The sequence below is a fragment of the Tuber melanosporum genome, assembly GCF_000151645.1.
Source record: "Tuber melanosporum whole genome shotgun sequence assembly, scaffold_3, strain Mel28".
Lineage (NCBI taxonomy): Eukaryota > Fungi > Ascomycota > Pezizomycetes > Pezizales > Tuberaceae > Tuber > Tuber melanosporum.
Genome location: NW_003298974.1, coordinates 857827 through 876797, shown reverse-complemented (window position 1 = coordinate 876797; position 18971 = coordinate 857827). Strand labels below are relative to the sequence as shown.

General features: G+C 43.4%; 3 protein-coding genes; all 3 read right to left on the bottom strand.

Moving 5' to 3' along the window:
- Positions 1–709: 709 nt before the first annotated feature.
- Positions 710–2241, bottom strand: GSTUM_00006800001 (uncharacterized protein). XM_002838961.2 has 2 exons: positions 2092–2241; positions 710–1999 (listed from the first exon to the last, which is right to left on the bottom strand). Exons 1-2 carry the CDS (start codon positions 2141–2143, stop codon positions 1068–1070), a joined length of 984 nt encoding a protein of 327 aa, XP_002839007.1. The 5' UTR covers positions 2144–2241; the 3' UTR covers positions 710–1067.
- Positions 2242–2531: 290 nt separating this feature from the next.
- On the bottom strand, positions 2532–3964 carry GSTUM_00006799001 (uncharacterized protein). XM_002838960.2 has 6 exons: positions 3716–3964; positions 3587–3655; positions 3440–3532; positions 3109–3371; positions 2998–3053; positions 2532–2940 (listed from the first exon to the last, which is right to left on the bottom strand). The coding sequence occupies exons 1-6, from the start codon at positions 3885–3887 to the stop codon at positions 2685–2687; spliced, it is 909 nt and encodes a 302-aa protein (XP_002839006.1). The 5' UTR covers positions 3888–3964; the 3' UTR covers positions 2532–2684.
- Positions 3965–6277: 2313 nt separating this feature from the next.
- On the bottom strand, positions 6278–7372 carry GSTUM_00006798001 (uncharacterized protein). XM_002838959.2 has 2 exons: positions 7275–7372; positions 6278–7212 (listed from the first exon to the last, which is right to left on the bottom strand). Exon 2 carries the CDS (start codon positions 7209–7211, stop codon positions 6561–6563), a length of 651 nt encoding a protein of 216 aa, XP_002839005.1. The 5' UTR covers position 7212; positions 7275–7372; the 3' UTR covers positions 6278–6560.
- Positions 7373–18971: the final 11599 nt, after the last annotated feature.

Genomic DNA, 18971 nt, shown 5'->3' with positions numbered 1-18971 from the left:
CGCCCCACAGGAAACCGGTGTTCATCCATCCAACTTTGAGCCCGCGGAACCCCGATATGGCCAACCACTCATCATGCAATTGATCAACATTGCTACCCTACTTTACAGTGCAATTGCATGCTTGCTTGTTCCCGGGTCAGCATATCGGCAGCCGGTAAGCTAACCAGGGCCCAGCCAAATTAACCCCTTTTATTATTTCAGGAACAAAAAAAATAGCTCTATCATAGTTGACATCCTGAGGCTTTCACAAATTATCATACTCGAGTACCGGTACTCGAGTAAGCGACAGCCAGTCGGTACACGGTGTTATCAGGAAGGCCAATCATCCAGAAATTAAACACACAACACTAAACCACGCCATGATCTACAAATACCGGTATCATAAATCAGAGGAGAGAGACGGGGGGATGAAATATCGGCACCGTATGCATGACACCATAACCCGACATTAATATGATACACTGCTACTACCGAAATACCGGTACGAGTACTTGTACTCGTACTGTGCTCGAGATACATACAGCTGTCCCCCAGCGGGTATCACGGGCATTCCCTAGTCTAACCTGCCGTGTCGTGCAGTGTGCCTGTCATCTCGGGACCGCCGCTTGACCACACAATTCAGATAGGACGGCGATTGTGACATGCTGGCGACACTAATCCGCCAACGTGAATAACATGGAGGGATGGATGAGGGGAAAGAGGAAAAGAATGAGTAAAGAAATGATGCCGGTGATAATGATAACATAAATTGAAATAAAAGACAACACCCCTCCCTCTATCGCAAGACTAACGATACCCCTTAAGACGCAGAACATGAAAATCCCCGCATCCCAAAAACCATTCCTTACTTCAACTCCATCGGAAACACCCTTGCTCAACGGTACAGTGCTAACCAAGCCTATCGCCGCATACCTACATAACTTCTTTCTCTCTTCTGCTTCCCTTCCCACTTCAGACGGGACTACGGTAGACATCTTATCAATTGCTAGCTTCATAACCAGACCACTCCTCAGATAACCAATCAACTTTTACTTGCGGGAAAAAAAAAACAATAACCGATCAAATAATCAAATGGCCTTTCTGACAGCAGCAGCATGGCCCACAATTCCATCACTCAGACGCTGTCTCAGCTGGATCATCTGTTGCTTTTGATCTGCTGGCAACACTTCAATTTGGTCCATGGGAATGTTCAGGACTTGTTGCAAGAGAGCCACATTTGGGTCTTGAAGGTTATGAATGGCCTCAATGATGGGTGCCTGATGAGTGGGGGTTGAGATCTGGGAGGTACAGTTGAACGAATTTGATCTCTGAGCGACAAACGGATGCATTTTAGGGGAGGTAGGGAAAGAGGTCGGCATGCTATGCTGGCGGTCTAGGGGGGCGGGAGCAAGAAGGGAGGGAAGGGCTGAGATAATACTTCTCGCCTCCGCAGAGGAACCCTTCGAATTGTTTTCTTGCCCAAAAGCACGATGGACAGTGGACAAGGAGCACAAGGGAGAACCCGTGGGCTCCAAGTACCTCCCCATCTGCGCATGATCCACCTGGCCCATTTTCGCCATGGCTTCGAACAGAGCATATGACAACTGCGGAGCTTGCCTGAGCAGCTCCGTAACCCTCACCGGATCCTTGATAGCAAGATCGCGCATCTCACACAACACCTCGCCCAACTTTGCAGACGGAATAGCATCCATAGTCCTGGATATTGCTTCGGTCGCGGAAAGACCCTTTGGTAGCTCCATACCCCTCGGAAGGTCTGGGAAGGGATTTGAATGTGGGGCCTCGGGAATGTGTCCGTGGGAAGAGTAATCAACTCTCAACTTGCGGCCCAGAATCTCGTAGTTATCCAGGTTACGGACAGCACTGGCTGCGGTCTCGTTGTCGACGAATTCAGCGAAGCCATACCCTTTGGAACGACCAGTTTCACGATCAAATACAAGACGAAAGCAGATAACCCGGCCAACAGCGGAGAAGATTTCGACAACTTGAGTCTCGGTGAGGCCTAAGAAATTCTTGTTAGGATTGTAATTAATAAAACAATGAAGTGGGGTCAGTTGCCGAACGGTACGTTGCCAACAAAAACAATGGAGCTACTGTGATAGGCGGGACCTGTTGACAACCCTGGAGGTGATTTATCAGAATTCATAGCTTTTGGGATCGCCAGTAAGCACTCCGGATGATCAAGAGACTTTCATGAAAACTGCTGGGGAAGTATCTAAGGGGGTCGGTGGCAGTGAAAAAAAGGCGTGGATGAGTGATTGGAGATGGCAGGCGGTTCTGGAAGGTAGACGTACACCTGCGAATCCACAAAGCAATTGCTTGTTAGGGCTTGGTAACTCCAGGATGTCAGCCGGCACTCGTACATCTTACCCTTCCCGAATATTGGTGCAGGGTATCATACAGAAACTCTGAGCTATCATATGTCTCTCAGATATCACTCGAGTATCAAATAGTTGATTCAAACTGTACGAAAGTCTATGATTGTTCAAGTATCATATTCACAAATCACCAAATAATATTTTCAAAGTTGAAAGTATGGATAGGAGAGTTTTTATTTCGCTATTATGAAAGTGCCTCTGCCTCTAGAAAGAGATGTGATAACCCTTAATACACTCTCCCTCATTCCAACTTAGCTATTTTCGGTGGTAATGTGGAATTTCATTTCGGCTTGCCCTGTACGGAGATTACTACTTCTTCTCCATAACATTTAAACCTAAGCCATCGGTGTCAAGGTAGAGCTTGTTCCTTCCACCGCTCTCCTGGAGAATCGTAGCAATATTTCGGGCATTCTCAATTTTACGGAGCTCAACATAGCTCTTGGACTTCTTGATAGCATCTCCGATAAGCTCTGCTGAGCGGGCTTCACCCTGAGCGCGGACAATCATGGCTTGCTTCTCCTGACGTGCTTTGTCGACAATGAAAGCGGCACGCTGAGCCTCTTGTCTATAAATCTGTCAGCAAGCTAGACCCATCTTAACTAGGACATCCCAAAGCGCCTACTGAGCAACTTGTTTAGCCTCGACTGCGGCGGTGAATTCAGGTGAGAAAGCAAGATGCTAAAAAGGCTAGATTAGTCCACAATATGCCAACCCCAAACCCAGTGACACAAACCGTCAGAGAAACATCATCCAACATGATGTTAAACCTCGCAGCCCTCTTTACCAAATTGTCCCTGACAAGCCTACTAACGCTCTCACGCTGGGTGATTAACTGACTAGCATTGAACTGCGCAACAACAGACTTCAAAACCTCATTGACAATCGACGGTAACACACGCTCATCATAGTCCACACCAAGGGTACGGTAAATTGTCGGGAGGGCATCAACATGAGGACGAGAAAGCACACGACAAGTGATATTGACCATCTGGAGATCTGGTCTAAATTAGCCTCGCACGCCATTAAACAAACAAACAAAAAAGTGGAGCTCGTGAATAACGAACCTTTGGTACCAGTCAACGAAGCAACATTTCTCGGCTTCGCACGGACATCGTAAGTAATTGGTGTCTCGAACCAAGGTATAACAAAATGTGTTCCTGGAAAATATTAGCCCGAGGTCGGTGCAAACTTTACCCACGGTACAAACAAACCTTCATTGTAGATCTCCTTCTTGACACCCCCGAGGCGGGTATATTTGATGGCACGATGACCACCATCAACTACAAACCGTCAGTCTAATTCCCTATGCAAGAAGATGAGGGTGAAAAAAAAAAGCAAACCGTTAAAAATTGCACTGTTAAAGGTAACCGCTGCAGCACCAAGCAGTACTAATGCAGCACCACCGCCCAAAACTCCCTTTGGCGGTCCTCTGCCAGGGCCGCCCTGTCTTTGGACCCGAGTAATGGCAGCTTGAATGCGGTTCCAGGTCTCGCGAGGGTTGTTGGAATCCATTGCTTGTCAAATGGTTGGTGTTGGAGGGGTGGGACAGATGAATCGTGGTTGCGTCAATTCCGGGGGATGGAGTGGGATGCAGAAAAGTTGCTTGGAAATGAGATTCCTAGTTCGGGCTGTGGCTGATGGTAGTTGCAGTGTTTGGCGGGGTGGGATACAAAGTGCGGTTTCCCAAATTAGGCATGGAAATGCTGGGTTAAGGTAGGCAAAGAACACCGAGGTTATGCCAGACCCTGACAAGCTGCCATCATTAATTTTTTGTATATCGATCCCCGAAAAAATTATAGAAGACATTACAAATTTCCGCGATCTCCATTTATTGGGGGCGATAAATTTCTTGGACGAAAACAATTTGGAGGATTTTTGCCCACGTGACTTGGATTTTTCTGAGTCTACTCCCCCCCGCATAGTGCTGCTGTCGGTATTGCTCCTTTCTCGCCTCGGTGGGGTGTCGGTGGCTGACACGCACTTGGCTTGTAAATTACGGGTAACATGATACATAATTTACTACCGGTATTCTCGAGTAGTACGACACCGGCATGGCATCAATCTCAAGGTCAACGCAGTCCCTAAGTCTATTTTCTTTATATTGCTACAAAAGATCGAACAGCCCGCGATTCGGCCATCCACCCCCCTACGAGGTTGGTTAATCCCTAAAGGCAAAGTCCCAGAAATTAGGCCGAAGCACACGGGGTTGTGATCCGAGTGATAAAAGGGCAGCCGCAATTAATACTCTCAAGTGATTTGAAGCTGGGGTCACCCTGGCCTCGGGTGTTAGTTCCTACCATCTTCTCAAGCAATGTACGAGTAGGGGCTTTAGCTTGGTGGTCCAAAATAATTACTTCCAGCCCGAGCAACAACGTTCAGCGTCAAGCAAGGCCCCACCGCATGAACAAGCTCCCGCTTGAACAGTGGGGGGCATAAAAGAAATACTCTAGGATAACAAAACTCACTGCAGTGCCACGGATCGCTACGCTTGTTGCAAACTTTCCAACCAGATCAAGACTCACTGCCTTGGAAAGCTGACAAGCCATTAACCTGCAACACTAAATTCCTTAGAGCCACTGCGATATATACTGCTACTTAGATGGAGCCAGATGTTCGGAGCAGAATTAGGTTTCCCAATACTATCTCTGATTTTCACCTTCAGGTTTCAACTCCAAACTTGGGAACAAGGTAGTCGTACCTCCTTCACCAGACCTTGGTATCCACTTGAAAAAGCCTATCCTCGTCCCCGCGAAGCTCGACCACGGCAGAAAAATTTAAACCTAGGTAGCGATTCAATCAATCTTCATGCTTCATGCTCCTAAGAATTCAGGTGCCTCTGCCAATGGCCCTATTTTTGTGTCTTTCTAGGTACCCCTGATAAGCCTGGCTTTCAGAAATTGTCGAATTCGACCCGACGGACAGAGGAGTGCTTGCAGAAGTATGTGTTGAACACGAAGCTTCCGCAGAAGCCCACAGGAAAAATCCCAAGAAATGCCGAAATCACGGGGGCCTGCGGAAACAGCCTCACATACAGATGGGGTACAGCAACCGAGAGGGAGAACAAAGTGACCCGAATGGGATAGATAGGCGAAGGGGTCCTACTTGTTGTGTGAACCGGCAATATGGTTAGCTCTCGGTCAGTGCTTCTATGATACTTCTGGTGGCTATTTTAGGGGAGGGAGTTGGAGCAAGAGTAACCACCTGGATCTTGTCAGTTTACAACATTTACAACAAAAATAGGGAGGATGAGTTCGTGATACCCTAGCTTTTATGGCCAACTCAGGAGGCTTGGGATTAGAGCCCAATATTTGGGAACTACATGAGAGGGTTTTGGCTCGACCAAGAGTCCCGAAGAATAATCTCCCGGACAAGCGCAATGGAGCAAGACGAGTGTTGGGGCAGCAGACATACAGTACTGGTATGCCCCCCCCCTACGCTCGGGTGGATCGCAAGGTCCAAAATTGGCGACAATAGGTTCGTGGGCTGAAGCAGATGTACTTAAGTTAAAATAAATGAAAGAGGAAACAGCGACTGTTCCGAGGGGCGCTGAAGGAGATGGATGAGAGGTGGGAATTGTCATAACTGTAGGAATCCGGAACAATGGATTTAAGTAGGATGGAGCCAAGGAAGCAAAGATTTGGATGCGACAAAAAGTGCGGTATTGTGACTTGGTCGTTGGAAACATACTAGTAACAATTCGTAGAGTATAAAATTTAGGAACAAAGTAGGACATCTAAAAACTTTACAAGATGGGGGGCAATTTATGTTAGAGGGAAGGGCCCGGGGGTGAACACAGCACGAAGTGCGAGACGTCATACAGGTACTGTCCACGCACCAATAGCGAAGTAAGACTGCATGGATATTTGTAGTTCACCACACAAGGTTTAGCAAGTTCTCCAGAATTTAAACACCAACAGATGAACAGGTAGTTAGAAATACACTCAGTAAGAAGGGACCCCCACCGCATAAGCGCGGTGGGGGGGGGGTTGCTATACATGATTCGAATGTAAACCAGAGGTTCCATCAAAAACGTTGAGACACTGGTCATGTAAATAAGACGCCCAAAAGAAAAAAAAAAAGAGACCAACGATTCTCGCAATGGCCACTACCCGAATTGAGGAAGTTCAGAAAATGATGCCGTGATCAATTAAACGTCACTGTCCCCATCCCTGTTATTCATATCCCTCACTCATCAAAACCCAAAGCGCCGAGTTGCCTTGTAAGCTCTTGAAGCTTTATGACCTTCTCTAACTGTTCCGGAAGCAGGCTTTCCCCAACTTCCTTCCGAATTTTGAGTTCATTTGCCTGGCGAATTTTTTTTCTGATTGCCTTAGCCATCTTCTCTCTTTCATCGGGAGTTGGCTCAGTTTTTGTCTGCTCAAGCTCTGAACCTCCAGCGGTAGGAGTGGTAGAAGCTGGATCATCGTTCCGGGACCCGTTCGTTTTCTCGCTGGATCCAACTGCCCCCCCATCCGCTTCTGGTTGTCCGCCCGCAACCCTCTCTTTAGCCCTCTTCCTAGCAGCTTTTCTCTTTGCATTTTTACTTGAAGCAGAGGTTCCAGCCGGCTGCTTCCCATCCTCGTCGCTTGGGGATGAAGCGCCAGGCACACCTCCACTACCACGGTTCTTCCAAGCTTCTGCGGTCCTGTTCTTATAAATTTCGACATCCTCAGGTGGACGATAACCAGGCCGCACACGAATCTCACGCCTAGTAGAACCATCTGGGCGTAAAGAAGATGGTATAACTCGCTGCCCATCGGACGTGAGGGTAATGCCGGACTTTGCGGATGTAGAGGTTTCGGCAGCAGGGTCGGATGCGGGGATTGAAGTCGACATACTACCAAGGCGGTGGCTAGGTCAATCTTCGTTTCCAATGATGAAAGAGGGGAATTTACGTACCTAGCGGATGCGGAGAATTATTCCCCAGGACTGAGGGTAAAGAAAAATTGTTTGTGTGGATGTAGGAGATTCTTTCGGGACGCCTCGGGCAAATTGAGTGAGTATCCGATAGGATGGTATGATAATATGATAGCTGTCTGAGTCGAAGGACAAAAAAGTTGTTGCCTCAAAATGGCCCTAACCCTACCTGCAGAGAAGAGGGTTCGACTGTTCTGTGCCGTACAGGTGCCGGTATCATGGGTGTTGACAAACTTAATGTGCACCAATAATACCAGGGGTTGACTTAAGTCCGGCTCACTACCATTCAGTTCATATATCGTAAGCTGAACCAGATTAGGATTTTTGAGTGATAACTCGTGAGGATTTTTGGTCGCCACAAATGGTTGGGCGCTGTAACAAAGTTCCATTTTGACTATAATACATTGAGAAATAAGAGTTTTAAATTTACACGGCAACCAGATGCAAAGTGAGAAAATGAGGAAAAATACATAATTGTGAATTAAATTTCGTAACACCCCTGTCCCTGGCTAAAAATACACGGAGGTAATATAGATAGGCGCAGGGTTGGTTGTTAGAATTACTTAATTTATTCCTTCAGCTTTCAATTTTATCAGACTATCAGGCTGTTGTAATCAGTAATTTCAAATACAGTATAGGAAGTAAATTTAATCTTTAATATTGGACATCTTGATAAGAAATATTTTATAATATATTTTCACTACAGGTTATTATAACTAGTTATAAAAAGAGGTAAGCTATGGATTACTAATACTTTCAAAGAATAATGTACTAATAAAAACTTCATTAATTGTAGGAAAAGAGATAATATCATAGCAATAGGCAAGTGCTAGGAATACTGGAATCCAATACCTAGGAATTATCCTAAGTAGGGTAACTCCACCCAGAATCGGAATCCCTGGTCTCCAACACCCTCCTTCAGCCCCCACACGGGGCCCGCACATCTTTATACATATCAATTTCAGTTGTATCCTGTGACTAGAATGCCACAGAATTAAAGGGATCAGAATAATACTGTAACGTGTTCGCAAGCTGCTAATCACGTTTTCGGTAATAGATACGATAGTTGGCAGGTGGCCTGCTCTTTCAGAGAGGAGGTGAGAGCTGAGAACTAAAGAAGGCTTCAGAGGTGTACTGAGGAACAAAGAAGTAACCGTTCAACCAAGTATATTGAAATACTGTCTGTTGAAGTCTGCCTTTTCTATCGTAGAAACAGGCGGTTTTTAAATACACAAATCTGTTCATGTCTAGCATGAACGAAACTAATTAAAGGTATCAATCGATACACTTTGGTGAAACTAATTAAGTATCAAAACAATACTTAAAACAAAACATAAAACAAAACTAAGTATCAAACGATACTTAAAACAAACTAAGTATCAAAGCAATACTTAAAATAAAACATAAAACAAAACCAAGTATCAAACGATACTTAAAACAAACCAAGTATCAAAGCGATACTTAAAGTAAAACATAAAACAAAACCAAGTATCAAATGATACTTAAAACAAACCAAGTATTAAAGCTATACTTAAAACAAAACATAAAACAAAACCAAGTATCAAATGATACTTAAAACAAAACATAAATCAAAACCAATAACCGAGTACCTGTACCGGTTACATTCCCCAAAACAAAACAACTTTTTAAACAAAAACTAATAATCATCAAAAGCGGAGTCCGAGAAGCTAAAGGCTTCAGTTTCTGCTATGAACTCTTCATCATAAGTGTCACACCAGGGACAAGAAGAAATCCTGAGAAAACACTTAGACTCAAAGAAATGTAAATCACAGTAGTCACGAATACCAGATTCATGCTGTACATCAACCCAAGTATGGTTGCAATTAGGACAGTAGTCTATCCCGAGGATTTCGAAATAGTCTTCTAGTTGGATAACATCGCGGTTCAACAACAGTGCAACAATCTGTTGTCGCAGCCTCACATTGAGTTCCACATAGTTTGACATCGTTATGGTATTCGGATGGTGATTGGTGATCAGATAAGGTTGTCGAGAGCCTGCTCCATAGCTTGATTTTCCTCATCACTACTTTCGAATTCCGACTCAAGGTATGGTGCCCAAAATTTATCCCTAGTTTCGAGTTCTGCATACCATCGCTCAGTCTCTGGCATCGTAGGCATCCAGCACATGGTGATGTAATTGATCGTTGGAGGGAGGGATTCATTTAGCATGTTGTCTTTCCACCATTCATTCACCATATCCATAGCATGCTCTAGTCCTTCTAGTGGTTCCCAGCTGTTTTTGCTCATTGGGTATCCCTTCCATTTGACCAGGAACTGATTATTTCCATGCCAAAGGCGGTGGTCTCGGATTTCTTCAACTTCCCATTCATCTTTCTTATCAATGATGATAGGTGCAGGTCGAGAGTGGGTTCTTCCAAGGAACCTGGAGTCGTCATTGGGGTGGAATCGCTTGACAGGAAAGGTGTGGAAAACTGCAGTATTGCGGTGGTATATGCGTCCATCCATCTGGACAGTTTAGTTTTCTGTATGCTCGTCAAAGGATAAAACTTTGAAAGGTCCTCGCCATCAGGTTTGTAATTTCTTGCTGCGTCCAACATTGGTAATAAACAAGTTTCCATGTACCATGAGCATATCGCCTGGTGGGATAGGAACATGTTGGCATCATCGCTTCTGAGTAGTAGTGGTGCTTCGGAATCGGGCAGCTTTAACAGCTTGGAAGGCATCATTCCGAATTGCTTGATAGCGGTTTAGGTGGTCATCAGAGGCAGGGACTGAGGAGTTCTTAAATAGAGTTGTAGGTAGGAGAGGGTATTGGCGGCCGAAGATTGCCTTATATGGGGACATTTCCAAGGTGTCTGAAAATCTGGCATTGATATATGCGGCCAGCTCAATGAGGGCTAGTTCCCAGTTGGTTTGTCGTTCATTGATCATGTTCCTAATTCCGGTCTTAACTTCGCTGATTTTTCGTTCTGCTTGGCCATTAGTCTCATGATGTCCAGGGGTAGCCATAATGTGGTTGATTCCGAGGGAGGTCAAGGTTTGCTTCCAGAATCTGGTGGTAAAACGGGGATCAGCATCACTGACAATAGATAAGGGGTACCCATGGGGGGTAAATAGATATCGTTGGAGGTTATTCCAGGTATCTTTGGAGGAATCGGTAACCTTCATTGATATGAGCCAGGTATATCCAGGAAACCGATCCACCGCTACCAAGATGGTGTCATATCCGGCGGACTTGTGGAATAGTCCTGCGAAATCGATGGCATATAATTCAAATATTTCGCATGGTAGTTGGAGGGACTGCGCTTTCCCTTCAGGTAGTTGTGTTCGTTCCTTATTTGCCTGGCATAGATCACATTGTTTGATGAAATCACGGAAGTCCTTTTACATTTCAGGCCAGTAAATATATTCTGAGATATATCAGAGGTTGCGGTCTGCACTGTGGTGTCCTTTGTTGTGAATTTCAGTGATGACATATTCTCTAATTGTCCTTCAATTGAACATATAGCCTTTTGGGATGTATAGGTAATGTTCACCATAACGGGTGCTGGTATAGACTATTCCGTTGAGTATGTTGTAGGAGAAGAGGTCTCCATGTCTGGAGCTATCTATAACTTTGAAGTAGATCGGATCATGGCGATATCCTGCTATCATTTGACTTCGGAAGGAGGAGGTTAATTCTTCTATAGTTGATCTAACATCTCGCTCATCCTCAATGAGAGATCCTCTTGTTGGCTCGATAGGGGCTTCCTCTTCTTCTTCAAAGGTTTCATAGAGTTGTCGGCGATGTTCTGGAATCGTGGGGGGCAGAACAGAAACAATGGTTTCATTGTTGTATACTTATAAGGGCCTACTGTATAGTGGTCGTGAATTGATTATGGGAGGAGCGGATGGCGGGGCTGACTGCGGAGGGTATAGGTAAGCTATTACATCCACGTAGGCTGCTGCTTGTTCAAGTTCTTCAAGACTTTGGTGCCGTGTTGGAACAGGATTAAAGGTATGGGGAGGTTGGGTTGATCCATCTTCATCGATCATCTCTTCTGCTCCTTCTGCGGTGTCGAAGCTGGTATTTTTGGAATTGTCAGCAGACATATAATACGGTCGCTGGTATCTGTTGCTGAATTTAATTTCAGTCTGGTGAAAGGGGCAGGTATCGAGGTAACAGTGGGACCAGTGGAGTCTGCTTTGTTCAAGTTCGTGAGGAGGTGTACTGCGGAGGGTGCAATCGTCTTTCCACTCGTCATTAATGTCCTTTTCTCATTCAGTTCTGGCAGCTCTGTACAGGGTATAAGAGAAAGAATTGGAGGAAGCGGCAGAGCTGGCGGTAGCCATCGATGGTTCTTGTTCTTAGGAGGTGTCATCAGAGCTATCTTCGCTTTGTCTTGTGTGGTCATGAACAAGAGGAGGGTCTGTGAGTTCTTGGTTCTCATATAGGCGGGAGAGAGCATCAGCTAAATAGTTCGTTCTTCCAGGGGTATAGATGATTTTTGCGTCGTATTTGCTGATCTTACCTATCCATCTTATTCTTCTCCTTCTAGGTACTCTTTCTGTTTTAAGATTAGTGAGAGGTTGGTGGTCGGTAACAATGGTGAAGGTATTGCCTATCAGAATGTGGTTGAAAGCGGCGAGCACATTAATCATAGCAAGGGCTTCCTTGTCTGTTGTTCCATAGTGTAACGATCCCTCTTTGGATAGTTAGTGCTTGGCGATGGGGAACGATACTTCTCTTCGTGTCTTTCTTCTTCTCTTTTTCTTACGATAGCTCTAGGCTTCTGCCTACGTGACCGATAGTACAAGACCCTTGTCTTCTACCGGGAATGACTATTGTAAGCTTTCTCTAACTCTTCTTCGTAAAGCTCCTTCCTTGGCGTAACGATAACTTTGCAATAAAGGTAAAGGTCGTAAGGGTGTTTTATATTCGTTAAAGTAATAAGTAGAAAAAGTACTTAGAACAAAGCATGAAGAACCTATCTTCCTCGGCCGCATCGGCCTCCTTATATAGTGTTCTTCCCGCCTTTAGTCATGTGACCTAAAGTGGTCACATGTGCGAAACTAAATCATAACAAACTAATCATATGACCAAAGTGATCACATGCTCAAAACCCATGACCTCATAGCGAGGTCATGTGCGAAACTCATAAACCAATCATAACACAATAAACAAGTCATATGACTCGACTGAGTCATATGCATGAAACCCATGACATCATAATGAGGTCATGTGTGAAACATAAATCATATGCGCAAGGCTTGCCCGTAAGGCACACTCGTAAGGCATACTCGTCAGGCGCATGTCCCATGACTCATACTTGAGCCATGTGCGAAAGCATCACAAATCCCACACATGACTAATCATATAACCCGAATAGGTCATATGCGTGAAACAATAACATACCTGTGACTCATACCCATGTGTCACGTGAAAAACCCTTTCCTCGCTAAGCCACGTTCGTGACAAAGGTCTTGTACTATTGGTAACGTAGGTAGAGGCCTAGTACTATTATAAGACTAAGGAAAGAAACAGAAGAAGAAGAAAAGTATCGTTCCCCATCGCCAAGAACTAAATATCCAAGGCGGGATCATTACAACAACAATCTTTAGTATCTGGTTCATAGTTGAGAAGAATGAGGCAGTCAAGGCCATCCTGGCTACAGGAAGGATTTGTCTCCACAAAGGTTCTTGGAACATTAGGATCTTTGATTATAGTACACTTTAATACTAAGTTTATTTTATGTTTAACTGATAATAGTATTAGTTTCAATACTAAAGTTAACTTTATTTATTAATTTTATTCATACTAGACATGAGTTAATTGATATATTTAAAGACTACCTGTTTCCACAATAGAAATAGCAGACTTTGGCAGATAGTATTTTCTATACTTGATTGAATGGTTACTTTTTTAGTTTCTCAAGCACACCTCTTTCTCTTAGTTCCGTATCTATTGCTAGCCTCTCTGGTAGAGATAGCTACCTGTTTAATTTTTGTACTTACAAAGTAATTAGTACCTGTAAATATATTACAAATACTATGAAATTTTAACAAAAACAATATTTTTCCCGCCAAATAATGAGAGGGGGAATGTTACAGATGTGGCAGGATTTTACACATAACTCAATTATGAGTCATGGGTTTCACTATATAACTAATTTATATTATGATTTGTTATGTTTTGTACATGACTTGATTATGTATCATGAGTCTCATGCATATGACTCATTTGAGTCTTTGACTTGTTTATATTATGATTTGTTATATTTCACAAATGATTTGATTATGAGTTATGGGTCTCATGCATATGACTCACTCAAGTCATATGACTTATTTATATTAAGATTTGTTAGGTTTTATACATGACTCAATTATGAATTATGAGTTTTGCACATATGACTCATTCAAGTCATATGACTTATTATGAGGATTTCACTTGACTCATAGTTGTGAATTATCAGGGTTAGGGTTGATGAGAAGAGCACTATATAAGGAAGCTAGTATGGCTAAGAAAGATTGGCTCTCTATGCTCTGTTCTAAGTAATTTTCTTACTTCTATCTTTGCTCTGCCTCGGTAGCGTTCCTTTTACGCCCATGATGGTTTTCTTTATCTTGGATTCTGACGGAAATATCTGAGTTTACTTAGTAGTTCCTAGGGTCTTTAGTATTAAGTTTCGTTTATGTCGGTAGTTGCATTGCAAGAGGCTGAGGGGGCTGAATGAGCCCTGTGGTGTCTGGCATGAGGGACTTAAGTGGGGCTGACTGGATGGGAAGAGGTACTTGCATGTACTGATCGAGTCCGGATATCTTAGATGGGTCTAATTAAGCGTTTCCGACCTCTCTTGAGCTGTTAAGTTTACACTACTGAGTGCTATAAAAGCTTCCTAACAAACTGGCTAGTTGATGACCACCTATGTAGATAGTAGGTTGCAACTACCTAGTTGGACTTGTTTGTGTCTTGTTTGCTGAGTACTATGGGGTTTATTAGGTCTTCTTTGGTTTGGTTGCCGGTATGGCAGGAGAAGGCAGGATACCATGGATGAGAGATAGGCTGTACTGACTGCTTTGGCTTGTCACTACCTCTATGTTTTTTTCTTTATTTGAGGTATTTGTTTGGATCACAGGCTGCTGGTACAGGTTCTCTATACTGGTATACTCTACGGAAGTAACTGGCAAAGTGGATTCATAGAATTGACAGCCTGGCATGCGGGTGTGAGAGGTGGACATGTTGGTTAACTCCTTCCTGCTATTGTACTTGTTAGGCAGAGTCAACTTGATAGACTTCAAGGTTGTCTAGGCCAATCGAGATTCGTTTTTGTAGGCGGAGATTGTCTATGGAGGCTTGGACTTGGCTCATTTCATTTATGACTACTAGGAGTGAAGTAAAGTAGGTGAAGTAGGGTAGAATCATAAAAATAATATTATATTGTTAAGGTCTCTTCTCCGTTGCTTGATGATGTCTAAAGCTTTGGGAGGTACTTTAATATTCATATTCTGCATCTGAGTTTTCACAGACTACCTCTATTTATCATACAACTATGTACTTCTTCAATCGTAATTCGTGACGTCGAGTTTTCTTCCAAGGTGCAAACACCTGTGGACCCTGAAAACCATCACACCCTCTTCCGTAATTACGATATTTCTTCTTAGGAAGCATACTGCCCCCAATAGTAATATCCCGATTAGCAGAGACTTTAGACTTATGGCCTAGTTCTTAAGTCAAACTGAGTTGGCTCTAATTGTCTTCACCATTGATAAAATGATCAGTTTTATTCATGGCTATATCTGCAAAGGTGGTCGTCATTACAACTATAGTAGGTTGTCTGACTTCGATCCTTTGTAACTTCATACCTAACCAATAGATTTTCTCTGGATGACTTCCTATTAACTTGCAGGAAGCTATTCTACCAGGTTGGTAATTAATTCCTCGGTTGGTAACCACTTGTTGCTCTCTGGGTAGTAGGTTTCAGTAACCGTTGTAATATTAGGAATCACCCCATGGCTACAACGTGTTCTGAAACCCAGTTGCAACACTCTGTGAAGTTTGTTGGCTTCTTTGGTAGTATCTTTTGGAGTTCTAGACTCTTCTGGTAGATGTAAATGTATTGGTCTCTAGTAGAGATTCTTTACCATTTGATACCATCTCTTTTGTGCGAAATCGTCCCGTTACTTATGGCCCATGCCAAAGGTGTCAGGTCTTTGAAGCCTAGTAACCCTCTGAGTAGTTGATGGAATCACTCTGTTCCACTTCTCAAACCTAGCCGAAGGTCCCCTCTCATATATCCTGCGAACAGGATCTGGTCAGACAGACGGTGACGACGTATATGGTGATATCCTGACAACTTCAATTCTGTGGTAATGTAGTCACAGGACGCAACTGAGATTGATATATATGATGACGTGCGGGCCCCATAAGGGAGCCGGAGGGGGGTGTTGCAGACTAGAGATTCCGATTCCAAGTGAGGTTACCCTACTTAGAGTGGTTCCTAGGTATCGGGTTCTGGTATTCCTAACATGAGCTCTCTCCTCTGAAGGCTTCGCCCCGAATGCCTTTTTGGTACATAAAAATAAAAAATAAAATAAAAAATAAACATAATTTAACCATTAAATTTTTAAACATTAACTCCTTTTGGATCCGATAAAAGTAGAGTAAAAAATCTTCCACGTTTACTTGGCCCCGGTAGGAAAACCTTTATCTCATCGTCCTTCCTCTGCCCTCCTTGGCATTTCCGGATTATCACGGTAAAATTCATCCACCATTTCCCTCACATTATCCATACCAGTTGCAGGCTCCCAGGCAGTCTCATCTTCAGAACATCCTTGCCATTTGACAAAGTACCACAGTTCACGTACCTCTTGGTAGCGACCGCATACTCTCTTTCTGTAAGATCATAACTCGCTTCTTACAATTTTCTCTATTTCCCATTATAAGTCGCCCTCAATATCCTCGTGCTCTCTGGGAGGTTGTTATCGGTTTTTTTTTTTCTACCAACTCTCTGTAGGGTTCAAATAGAGATATGTGGAATACTGGGTGTATGTTCCATCGATCCGAGATATTGAGTTTGCAGGCGCAGTTTCCTCGTTTCTCTAAGATCACAAATGATCCATATAATTTAGCACTGAGTTTCTTTGACTTTCGGCGTGTACAAATGTTCTTTGCATTTAACATTACTTTATTGCCGATTTTGAAGTTAGGTTGCTTCTTGGCCTTCCTATCATAGTATTTGGCCATAGCTTCTCGTGTCTGTTGGAGTGATTCTCTTGCTTGCTCGTGGATTGTTTTTATCCAGTTTGCATATAGTGTGGCTCCTGGATTTTGCACCTCACATTCCTTCATCCATTCAGTTTGTGGATGGAATCCATAGTTTGTGTAGAAGGGTGTCATCCCGTGTGTATTGGTTACTGAATTGTTGTAAGCCTATTCGGCTAGAGGTAACAGTTGGTACCAGTTATCCTGATCATAGTTGACAAAAATTCGCAGGTAACCTTCCAGCACTTGGTTGGTTGGCTCAGTTTGTCCATCCTTTTGAGGATGGTACGCTGTAGATATCCTCCTTTTTATATTGTTTTGCATAAGGATTCCCTGAATTCTCCTGCAAACTTTGAATTCATGTCTGAGATAATTTCTGTTGGTAAGCCATGTAGCTTCCATATTTCCTTTGTAAAGACTGTTGCCACATCTTTTGTGGTGGTTGTTTCTTCCAATCTGACAAACTGAGCTATCTTTGTGAATCGGTTAACTACTACCATGATTTGGGTGCATCCTTGACTTTGGGGTAACTGTGTAATAAAGTCAACTGAAATTGATGCCCATGCTGCGTAGGGTATTGACAGTAGTTGTAGTAGACCATACTTCACGTGCCATGGGGATTTGTTGTGTTGACAATCATTACATAACTGTACGTAATCGTTTACCCAATCTGCCAGGCCTTTCCCATAAAAATCCCTCATAATCATCTCAAGGGTTTTTTCTTGCCTGAAGTGTCCTGCTATTTTAGCGTCGTGACATCCTTCAGCTATTGTTGTGTAAAGGTTCTGATTTTTTGGTACAAATAGTCTTTGCTTGTAGTAAAGCAACTTGTTGGATAAGGTCCAGTCTTTCGGGAAAGGTTTGCCATAGTCTCGTAAGTTTTCTAACTCATTTCTTCTTTTAAGCCATTCTCTATCTCCTGGGATGGCTTTTAGGACTTGCTCTAGAAATTCCGAGTTGAATTTCTTTAGTTTCTTACAGGCTAGTATGGTGCTACTCATGAGTGTTCGATTGGGTACTTCGGTTGCATCATACCAATGTGTATTTTGGTTTATTGACGCATGTAGTTGGGTGACTACCAGTTCTAATTCTCGGAAAGTAATAGCCCTTGTTGCAATGTCTGTACTGCCGAATCCTAATGTACCTCTTTTGTTATTCTCTAGGTTGTCTATTTCCATCATCTCTGCAGTATTAATTTTTTCTATTACTAGTTAGGAAATTCGATCGCCCGCCTTGATGTGACAGTCTGCATCTTGATAGTTAAATAGTAGTACCTTGAGTTCGCCAGTATAATCTGCGTTTATTACGCCAGCACTGGTGGGGATACCGCTTTTGACTGCGAGTCCGCTTCTAGGAGCAATCTTTCCATACATTCCCGTTGGTATACTACTTGCAATACGATTCCAACAACTAACTGTCCTCATACTGGGACTTTGTTTTCCTGCATTGCATAGAGATCATGGCCTGCTGCCATTCTTGAGCCTTTAGTTGGTAATCTTGCCCTGGTGTCTAATTGTTTTACTTGAATTACTGATTCTGTGTCATTCCCGTTAGGAGTTTCCTGTATATCACCTATGGTTGTATCATTTATTTTGCTGCCTGCTATTAAGCATATTCGAATTTCCCCTTTTACAGTTCTTGTTACTGAACTGGTTTGGAAACGTTCGGGTTTCAATATCGCCTGTTCGCGATGTGCAGCTCCCTCCTCAGAACGGTACTCCGGCCGTCGACTGAGTGTATCAGGTTTTCCCACCCTCATTTCTGGGCGGTAAACAATTCTGAAGTTGTAATCCACTAACTTCTGCGCCCAATGGATTTGGCATCCACTCCAGATCTTCGAGGTGAGGAAATATTGGAGGTTTTGGTGATTGGTGTACACAGTTATAGGCTTTTCGGTTCCAACCAGATATTGGTGCTATTCTTTGAAAGCTTCCAATATCGCTAATAGTTCTTTGTCGTGGATCTCATAATTTCTCTGCCGAATTCAGCTTGCGGGAATGAAAAGCTACAGGATGTAGTCTTTTCTCCACAAACTGGGATAGGATACCGCCTAAGGCAAAGTTGCTAGCATCCATTTCCACCACTGTTTCTCTTTCCGGGAAGAAATGGTGCAAAATTGGAGCCGAAGTAAATCTTCTTTTATGCTCCTGGAAGGCCCTTTCCTGTTCCGGACCCCACCAGAACTTCTTTGGATCGCCTTTCAATGTTTCCATAATAGGAGCGCAAATTTTAGAGAAGTTTTCTATAAAACATCGCTAGAAGTTAGCAAATCCTTGAAATATCTGGACTTCTTTAACCAACGTAGGTGATTTCCAGTTTAATACTGAATCCACCTTTCGGGTACTGATGGATACCCCATCAACGGCTATCATGTAGCCTAAGCACTGCACTTTTTTAACGTGGAAGAAAGATTTCTTTATTGATATTGTGAGCTGGAAATCTGTTAATTGTTGTAA